This window comes from Microtus ochrogaster, unplaced genomic scaffold (assembly GCF_000317375.1).
Source record: "Microtus ochrogaster isolate Prairie Vole_2 unplaced genomic scaffold, MicOch1.0 UNK16, whole genome shotgun sequence".
NCBI lineage: Eukaryota > Metazoa > Chordata > Mammalia > Rodentia > Cricetidae > Microtus > Microtus ochrogaster.
In genome coordinates, this window is record NW_004949114.1 from 3,798,023 (window position 1) to 3,808,402 (window position 10,380).

A 10,380-nucleotide genomic window follows, 5' to 3' on the forward strand; every position below is an offset into this window, starting at 1 on the left:
AAAAAAAAAAAAATCGTGTGTGCCTGTGTTTGCATGCATGTGTATATGTGTGTATGTGCATGCATGTGTGCACGTGTGTGTATGTGTGCGTGTATGTGTGTGTGCGTATGTGTGTGTCCATGCTGTGCAGAAGCCAGAAGAGGGTGCTGGTGTTACAGGTTGGTTGTTAGTCACCAGATGTGGGTGTTGGAAGTAAACTGGAATCCACTGAATAACCTCTCTAGTCCTCAAACAGGAAGTCTTTTTTTTTTTTTCTCCAAGACAGGTTTCTCTGTGTAGCCCTGGCTGTCCTGGAACTCACTCTGTAGACCAGGCTGGCTTGGAACTCAGAGATTCACCTCCCAAATGCTGGGATTAAAGGCGTGCATCAACACACACGGCCCAAACAGGAATTCTTGTATTTTTGGTTGAGAGCTTAGCCTTTAACGCCTCAGCCATCTCTCCAGCCCTCAAACAAGAATTCTTAAAGCTGCTTATGACTATCTAAAACTCATGACTGGGGCAGGGAGTGTAGCATAATCTGTAGTGTCCTTGTCTAACATACACGAGGCCCTATGTTCAGCACCATATGAACCAGGTGTGGTGAGATACACCTGTCATCCCAGCACTTCAGACATAGAAACAAGAAGTTCAACATCACCCTGAGCTACAAAGTGAGTTCAAGATTAACCTGGGTCATGAAACTGTCTCAATTGGCTGGAAAATTGCTAATCAGTGACATTGAAGATAAAGGTTTTCCGGCTAAAATGCAAGCATGACTAGTTAGGTTCAAGTATGCTACAGGATTGGGGAGATGTAACCCACCCCCCAAAATGAGCCCAGATCCATTCTAGAGCAAATGCTGAGGAGGACAACAAGATGCCCTGCTGCAAGGGACGGTGAGCCACGCATCTCTGGGAAGTGTCACCAAAGAAGTAGGGTGATCTCTCTCTCTCTCTCTCTCTCTCTCTCTCTCTTTCTCTCTCTCCTCTCGTTCTGGAGTGTCATCATAGAAGTAGGTTCAGGAAAGCGGGTACCAGCTGACAGGCAGAATCATGAGTCTTTTGAACTCTTTCCCACGGGCACGTACTAATTGATAAAAATCTCAGGAGATGGGAGTGGTGGCACTTGCCTGTAACCTCTCAAAGAGGGAGGCTGAGTCTGAATTTGAGCCCAGTTTGGGTTACCTATTGAGTCCTGAAGCAACAAACTGCTGACTGACTGTCTCCCTCGCATCTTCCTAGAGTTAGGTCTGGCTAGGAAGCGCAGCTGACACTCACAGAACGCACGGCTGAGGCTCTGCCTCTGACTTAACCTCTTCAAATTATTACTGTTGTTTTTCCAGACAGGGCCTCACTATGCAGCTCTGGCTGTCCTGGAACTCCCTCTGTAGACCAGGCTGGCCTCAAACTCAGAGATCCGCCTGCCTCTACCTCCGAGTATTGGGATTGAAGGTGTGCATGCACCAACACGCCTGACTTGGAATCATAATGTGATATTACTGGGAGGTGGGAACTAATTGGAAAAAGCAATTCTGGGTACCCCCTTGAAGGGGACATCCTGTCCTACTTGGTTACTCCTGCTTCCTGCTTCTGTGCCCAGGGGTCTGCAGCTCGGGTCTATCCCACCTTCTCTGCCACTGTGTTCTGTCCCACCTCAGACCCAAAGCAATGGAACCAGCCAACGGGGCCCTGTCCTCTGAAACCCTGAATCAAAGAATTCTTTTTCCCTTAAGCTGATTTGTTCAGACTTTTGTCATAGCAGGGACTGGGGACTCACATACACGTTTTGGGAGCTTTTAATAATTCCCCCAAAGCATTACCACCTTGTCATTTCCTAAAGATAAATAGCATCAAGCCTATAATTCTTTGGAGAGCCTCCCATCCTTCTGCCCTCACCCCCCTCCCTGCTGCCGTCAACTGAGGCGCACCTACTAGGAAGGAGGGAGCACAAGGAGAAAAGGGCCAGGACTCGGATGAGCTCCCCAACACACGAGCGCAGCTAGACCCTGACCCTCCAGGCTTGAGAGCAGCTGCGTTAGCTGGAGGTGCAGACAAGCTGGCAGATCCAGGGCTTGGGAGATGGAGGCTGGAGAATCAGAAATTCAGGGTTTTCTTGACCATATTGTAAGTTCTAGGAAAGCCAGGACTAAATGAAGCACTCTCTCAACGAAATGAAATGAAGGGGTGGGGAGGCTGATTCAGCACGGCTTGCCATATTAAACTCGGGCGCTGAGACGTGCGCCAAGCTCCCTCCACACAGCCCCAGGTACCTATCCAAGGAGTGCCGGTGACCTCCGCGGACCACTCGCTCCACTGGCCCATCTCAAGGTCCTCCTTCCCACGGAGCTGCACCACGTGCTTCACTCCTCGCAAGGCATCACGGATGATGCACTGGTGCTGGGTCTCCTGGAGCAGAGGACAGACACACGGTGAGTCCCAGAGGCCTGGTGGGGCAGCGCTACAGGGAGAGAGCACCCTTGACCACCCTATGCTCCACTTGGCAAACAGGCTCGCACCACCTGGGAGACCCAGTGACATGGGACTGTTCTCAGCCACAGTCTGAAGTCACTGTGGGTTCCAGAACCCTACAAGCTGCAGTCTTGCTTTACATAGAGCCTGTACAGTCCTCACGAGCAGACAGATCAGGGTCTGGTCTGGCATTATTAGCCTCATTTTATAAGGACACAGCCAAGACTATGAAGAATAGAAAGGTACAAAGTTAGACCCAGAACCCATTTCTTTTCTAGCGTCCTACTTCCCCAAGGATCTAGGAGGCATTTTTCTGTTTAGAAACAGTTTTGCTCTGGGCACTTTAGTAATTACAGCACTTAGGAGGTTAAGGCGGGAGAGCACGGTCATGAGTTCAAGGCTACTACAGGGTAAAACTCGTCTCCAGAAGAAGAGAATGAATTACCAGCCACGCCGTGAACGTCTTCGACCACACAGGTCGGTATCGAAGCTCAAACTTCAATTTGTAGTAGCGTGAGTCCCAGGACTCAGGGTCTTGCCAGCTGACGTTGAGCCAGCGAGGCCTTCCAGGTATGGCAGACACCACAAGATTCACAGGGGGGTCAGGCCGCACTGTGGAGTGGGAACAGGGCTTCTAAACAGCAGCAAGCATGGTACAGAAGAAACCCTCAAAGGCTCTGCAGACACGCCCCCCCCCCCAGGCAGACGGCATACACCACTCCCCAGAAATGTTTAAATTGTATCTATTTAAATGGACCCTAGAGGCTTGCACCCAGTAAGGCAAGAACTCATCAATGGATCACTCCTATGTTCATCTTGAGAAGACCCCATCCGTTTGTCAGCAGTTAAAAACCCAGTTCCCGAGCCCCTCTGCACACCTCCCCTGCCTCTCCCAGAGGTAGACAGAAGCAGCTGCGGGGATGGGACTTGCTTACCCATTTTTAAACTGTGAAAAGCCACATTGCTGCTGGACTTGCTTCCGACACTGTTTGAAACACACAGCGACACTACGTGGTAATTTTTGTCACCCTCTAGGATTTCCACCTGGCAGGAGAAGCTTCTGAACTTCTGAGAATACTGGCAGGGCAATTGGAAGCCACTGTCCGGGTTAGTGGTTTTGCTGTGTGGTACAACAGAAGGGGCACAAACATTCTACCAAGTTCTGTTCTTTCTCAAGAGAAGTAAGTCTGGCCCAGGGATTGAAAGCTTGGGAACTGATGGTAAGCTTCCAGGCTTCTACTCAGCTGAGGTCTGTGCCCATTAGTTTTTCTACCCAAGTGTTTGTTTTTCTCCCTGGAAAGTGAGAATGCTAATGACATCAAACCCACCTCATCTGATAAGGTCTAAGGCAGAGCCCAGCCAGTGCAGGAGGGGGGAGGGGAGGGACTCTCTAGAGCTTGCTCTATCCCCCCCCCTTCTCCTCTCTCTCTCTCTCTCTCTCTCTCTCTCTCTCTCTCTCTCTCTCTCTCTCTCTCAGTGCGAATTTCTTCCCTTTCTTCCCTTTCTTCCCGGGTCTGGTCCTTCACACTATAAAGGAAAGAGAATCTAATTAAAAAAAAAAAAAAAAGTCCTTCCCTGTCCCAGGGCTCAAAAGATCTGCCCTCAGGTCATGCAGCAGTCTTTGGACGAGTTCTCAGGTTACCAAAGCTCACAAAACAGAAGGGAGAAGATAGAATAAGAAAGAATTCTGAAGATTGAAGAAGGTCAATAAAGGTCAGAGACCACCCTGCCTGACCTTCCACCTGAGACACCCCTCCCCCCACTTCCTCTTCCCCTGCCACCTGAAAACAGGTACCCAACTCTGACTCAGGTGGACCTTGAGACTGCCCTTGCTGGTCACCACACTGGTTCTGTAGTATGGCAGTTCTTCAAGTGTGCTGGGGTTTTCCAGGCCCTTCAGTCAGAGACCTGAGACCACAGAGTAAAAGGCCCTGCCCTGGCACACCGCCGCTTCTGATGTCCTGCAATACAGCCACATTCCCAGTGATTCTGCTCTGGTGCCTGCTCCTGATCACTGCCTGCTCCCCACCACTGCCTGCTCCCATTACTGCCTGCTCTTGATCACTGTCTGCTTCCATCACTGCCTGCTCCCACCACTGCTCCCATCACTGCCTGCTCCCATCACTGCCTGCTCCCATCACTGCCTGCTCCTGATCACTGCCTGCTCCTGATCACTGCCTGCTCCCCATCACTGCCTGTTCCCATCACTGCCTGCTCCCGATCACTGTCTGCTCCTGATCACTGCCTGCTCTTGCTGCTCTTGTTGGGGCCAGGCTTGGTGATCACAAACACTGACAACCAGGTGACTAACAGCTCTGTGCAATAGCACAGGTAGCCTGGGCGGGACAGGAAGGGATTACATAAGGTTACTCAGAATGACACAACTTAAAACATGTATTTGTTCACTTCTGGAATTTCCACTTAATATTCTGGGGCCGTAGTTAACCGATGGCAACTGAGCTCACAGAAGGACCAATAAATAGAGGACCATACTCTGAGCACTCAAATTTTATTACAAATATCTGGATTTAACAGACTCAGCTCAGGTAGGGAAGATTACACTTCTGCCCCCCTGGCTGAAGCCAGTCCAGGTCCCAACTTCACACCTGGATGGGTAGAGCCCACCTCCCACCCGTGACCCCATGACCACTCCCTGTTTTCTGCCTTTATAAGGTTCACAGGGTCAAGGCTTCGATAACAGCCTTCCATATCCCACACCCTACCATCCTCACGCCCCTGGAACCATTTGCACTTTCTTTAGGGAAATGCCCCAAACCTTTGGATCTTGATGGAAATTGGGCAGCCCATCCTGAGATTGGGTTCTCTTCCTGACCACCTAGAACCACTATCGCTAGACAACTTTAAGCAAATGAATCCATACCACTGAATCCCAGCACCCGTTTCCCATAACCGGTGGGTTAGCTAAACTGAATGAAGACATGTCTGGCAGAGGGCTCAGTGCCATCATTCCAGAGGAGTTCTTTTATTTATTTATTTATTTATTTATTTTAATTCTGGAGTGAGGATCAAAGACAAGGCCTTACACAGGTCATGTGACAGGTTTGGAATAACTTTCTACTGCTAAAACATTGGTCCTGGGGCTGGAGAGATGGTTCAGTGGTTAAAGGCACTTGTCGCTCTTGCAGAGGAATCTGGATTCAACTCCTAGCACCCACATGGTGGCTCACATCCAACCACAACCCCAGTTCCACAGTGAAGAGTCCAAGAATAAGAAAATAAAAATGTAGATTCCAAAAACAAGAATGTAGAAATAGAGATATATAAAATTCTAAGTCTAGGAGAATGAGAGCAGACTGTCGGCAGCTTTCTCAGCAGATCAAGGATCAATCATTCACAGTGAGCTATTTTCTCAGATGCTTGGGAAGCCTCCATCAGCCTAGGTCATTCTATTTACAAGCCCGGAGCTTCTCCCTGCAAATTGAGAGTGGTGTCCTGGCCATCCTTGATAAACAACGGATGTGAACTGAGTTAACCTTTAGGAGACTGAGATACTGACCTCTGGGTTAGGCACTGTCTCTGCTATGGGAAACTGACACCACCAAAGGGGAGGCATGGGGCTTCAGTACACACTGCCTGGAGGTACCAGGAGAGACAGTGGACAAGGTAGAAACATGGATTTGACTGATGAGCTCTGATAATGGAGGTTGTAAAGTATGGCAGTCGGTATCTGAGCTTTACCTTGAGATAGTGTGAAGAACTTCATGCTATCTTCTAAGTTCCCAGCCTAAGAACCAATCATTCTGATTTATCAACCTTCTAGTATTACTGGCGGTCCCTTTATGACTAATTGCTAAAGGCATCTGGTTTTTTTTGCAATTAGTGACTTTCGCTGTAATCAACTCTAAAACATATTTCATGATAGCTGCCTAGTTACCCACTGACATTAAAACTCACTCCCCTCCTTAGGGTCTCTGTTGACTGACCCACGCAGGGAAAGATCATAAAACTTCCTTTGTTCAGAGCTAATGCTTGGTGCCCCTACTATAAAAAGTGGGTTCAGAAACCAGCCTTTTGCCACAGCCTAATAAACACCATCTCTGGCTGTGGTCTCAGCTAGCTGATAAGCTTCTGTGTCCTGTGGTGTTTTTTTGTTTTTTTCATTTTTAAGTTTGTTTCTGGTTTTCCTAGGATCTGATTTCTGAAATAAAGTTTGCTTCTGGCTTATTAGACTTGGTGGTGTTCTCATCTTTGCGCGACCCCCCCCCCCAACCCAACACACGGGATCTGATAGGCATATGTGTCGTATACATACATGCATGGAGGCAAAACATTCATATGCACAAAGTATAATAAACCTAAAAAGAAAAAATGGTCCCTGTCCAGTCAATCCGTCAGTTCCTTGTGGCCCCCTGACCTGTGCCCCCAGCTCTGGGCCCTGTGAACACTCAGCCCCACCCATCACTTACATTTTTTTCACAAACAGCACAGCCTTGGTCGTAGGAGAGGGGGTGCTGCTTGGGAACCACTCACAAGTAGCACTTACAAGGGGGTTCTTCCGGGCGCAGGAGAGTTTAGGCTCCTCTGGAGGAACTGCAGGATGAAGGGGGTGTGAGGCTTCCTGGGCACATCTGATATGCACATCACTCCTCCCACCTGAGGGACACCTCGTTCACCATGGAGCCACAGATAGGGACACATTGGCCAGCAGATGCCCAGCGGGGGAAGAAAGGCACTGTCCCCTTTGGGGCTTCTGCTAAAGCAGTGGTTCTCAAACTGTGGGTCACGACCCCTCTGCCAATCCTCCATCTCCAAAAATACTTACATTACGATTCATAACAGTAACAAAGCTACAGTTATGAAGTAGCAATGGAACAACGTTATGGTTGGGGGTTCGCGCAGCATGAGGAGCTGTGTTAAAGGGTCTCGGCGCTAGGAAGGTTAGGAGCACTGCTCTGTTAAAGGAAGGTTGGGAGCACTGCTCTGTTAAAGGAAGGTTGGGAGCACTGCTCTGTTAAAGGAAGGTTGGGAGCACTACTCTGTGTTAAAGGGTCTCGGCACTAGGAAGGTTGGGAGCACTGCTCTGTGTTAAAGGGTCTCGGCACTAGGAAGGCTGGGAGCACTGCTCTGTGTTAAAGGGTCTCGGCTTTAGGAAGGTTGGGAGCACTGCTCCAGAGGGTCGAGAAGATGACACAGAACCTTGACCTTTGACCTCACAGAGACTCGGTCAGTCCCTCCAGTCTCCTCACCTGAAGTTATCTGATTTTGACATAACGTGAACAGAGACACTGGAAGGATTATATGAGATGCAAGGGAGGACGTGGCTGAGAGTAGGGGCCTGCACAGAGAGCATGGGCCCCACAGTCTTCACTGGAGGCCCGAGAGTCCCTAGCCTGATAACCCTCAGGGTGTGCCATCCGAGGCTTTCATGTGTGGCTGGGCAGAATTTTCACCCTCACACTCTTCATCTTGTCAACAGTGTACACAAACATGATGATGTTCACTTTATTTTGCCAGAGGCATCTGAGGGGTGAAGCAGGAGGTGAGCCCGGATGCCTGGCTGCGAGTTCAGCGCTAATAAATCTGCCAGCCAGCGTCCACCACCAGCCACGTGCTCAAATCACAGGCAGAGCAACTAAATTAAAGGACAGATCGGGGAGCCTCTCTGGAATGCAGGGGCGTGTTTAAGGACATTGGAGCTGCCCTGGAGCCAACTCCAAGGTCACTGCGGGCAAAACTCACCGTCCACCAGCAAGGGCACAGTCCCAACCAGGTGCTCATCCAGGAAGCATGAAAAGCTGCCTGTGTCGTTGAGCTGCACTGCCTTCAGAAGCAGCGAGTTCCCCGTAGTGGTCCACCGTCTGTGCTGCGAGCCAGAGGACACCCACTGAATGGTGACGTTGCCTTCTGCTTCCTTCCCAGGGCAGATCAGGGTGACGGTGGCCCCGGGCAGGCTAATCACCGTATTGTTTGCCACCTCTGGAGAAGAAAATACACAGAATGAGCCACAGCAACCTGAAAATGGGACGTTGCTAGTGATTTGGAGATGTCAAAGGCCTCCCTTGGTCCAGCCTATATCACATCTGCCTGGCTTCCCAGACCACCCAGCTGTCTGCTAGAGTGTACCTTCTCAAGCCATGACCCAGCAAGCAACCCTGCTCCCTTGATTAGAAACCCTTCATGGAGACAGCTGTGGTGTACACCTTTAATCCCAGTACTTGGAGGACAGAGGCAGGTGGATCTCTGTGAGATCGAGGCTGAGGTCTCAAATTGGTCTACATAGCAAGTTCTGAGTCAGTCAGAGCTACTCTTGAAAGAGGAAACCAACAAACAAGAGCATGACCCTGGCCACAGAAGGAAGATCCAGATGCTCCGAAGGGCCTAGGGCGCCTTCCACCTATTCCTGGCCTCTGGGCCTCCTCCTGCCACCAACTGGGAAGGCCCAGAGTGTCGCTCTCTCTGCTGTGCTCTGCCTGGGTCCTAATACTCCCCTTCCTTGTCCCACGCCATCTCCACAGCAGAATATCCTGTGTACGTCAGATCTCAGCCTCACACCCTTCCCTCAGCGCTCTTCCCTAGTCCTAGCTGGACCTAAGCCCGTATTTGTATCGGCTTCCCCACTCTGTCACCCATCACACAGGTCACACAACAAACGCAAATCTGTCTTTACCTCAAGACTTTACCACAGAGCAAGCAAGATGGCTCAGCAGGTACAGACGCTTGTCATGCAAGCCCAAGGACCCGAGGTGGACAAAGATAACGAAGTCCCAAAGTCGTCCTCTGGGCCCATGTGCGCTATGGCTGGTACACACGCACCCCATACACACAATAATATTAGTATTCATGTTTTATTATTAAATAAACATTAAAAATAAGTTGAGCGGTGGTGGTATATGCCTTTAATCCCTGCACTCAAGAGGTAGAGGCAGGTACATCTCTGAGTTCAAGGCCAGCGGCCAGCCTGGTCTACAGAGTAAGTTCCAGGGCAGCCAGGACTACACAGAGAAATCCTGTCTCAAAACAAAATAAAACAAAACACATACAATAAAGAAAAAACTACCCCCTAACTTAAAAAAAAAGAAAAAAGACTCCAGGTACCTCAAAAACAAGCACCCTATTTTATGTGACTGTCTAGAATAGTGCCTGGCACATGGCGGTCACCCTCTTGCAAACTGACAAAATGCACAAATGAATTCACCTAGGGAAGAATACCAAGCAGGAACCCAGCATGCACAAACGCAAAAGAAGTCTCAGTGTCGCAGGGTGCACATGGGCCCAGTTTATAGGTGGAAACCAACACAGAGAATTAGTATTGGCAAGGAGAAAAGGGCCAAGGCTTTGGACAGGCTTCGGACTCTCTCTGCTCCAACCAGGAATCTAAACACCCACTTATCTTATAAACATCTGGGCACAGTTGTTTTTATTCTAGGAACCAAGTTGGGAAGTAAAAACTAACAACACATCTTTCATTCCCTAAAAAGAAAAAGGGGGGGGGGCACACGAGGAAAAAGGAGATTAAAGATTCAAGAAACACTGAGTCAGGCAGGCACCGTGACTCATGTCTGTAACCCCACAGTTAGGAGCCTGAGGCAGGGAGAGCACCAAAGGCTAGCCCGGGGAGTCTCAGCCCACTTAGTCCTTAGTTCAGATTAAGAACTCAGAGAATCTAACATAAAAATGAGACCAAGTGCCTGGTTAAATTATCTGCACTGGCTGGGGAGACGGAGTCTAGGAAACGTGGCCTTTTCAGGTCAGGCATGTGTGACTCTTCAAACCAAATGTCTAACGTCATGTCACCAAGCAGCAGCAACACATCTGGCCAAGTGTAAAACGCCAAACAAAGACGGTCCTGTAGCTCCCACGCCACTACAGAACTGCCAGGAAGTAAGCTGGAGACTTAAAACCACACACACACACACACACACACACACACACACACACACACGCATGCACACAGACACACACAGACAGG

At 49.6% G+C, this 10,380-nt stretch overlaps 1 protein-coding gene across 1 annotated transcript in view; it reads right to left on the reverse strand.

The window, feature by feature from the left end:
* Il6r (interleukin 6 receptor) overlaps positions 1–10,380 on the reverse strand; it is a 47,249-nt gene that overhangs the window by 13,642 nt on the left and 23,227 nt on the right. Inside the window, exons 2-6 of the mRNA XM_013353821.2 lie at positions 8,151–8,387; positions 6,878–7,001; positions 3,386–3,570; positions 2,896–3,062; positions 2,252–2,387 (exon numbers count right to left, since the gene is read on the reverse strand). Of these exons, the coding sequence (XP_013209275.1) occupies positions 2,252–2,387; positions 2,896–3,062; positions 3,386–3,570; positions 6,878–7,001; positions 8,151–8,387 (849 nt within the window). The remainder of the gene's footprint in view (positions 1–2,251; positions 2,388–2,895; positions 3,063–3,385; positions 3,571–6,877; positions 7,002–8,150; positions 8,388–10,380) is intronic.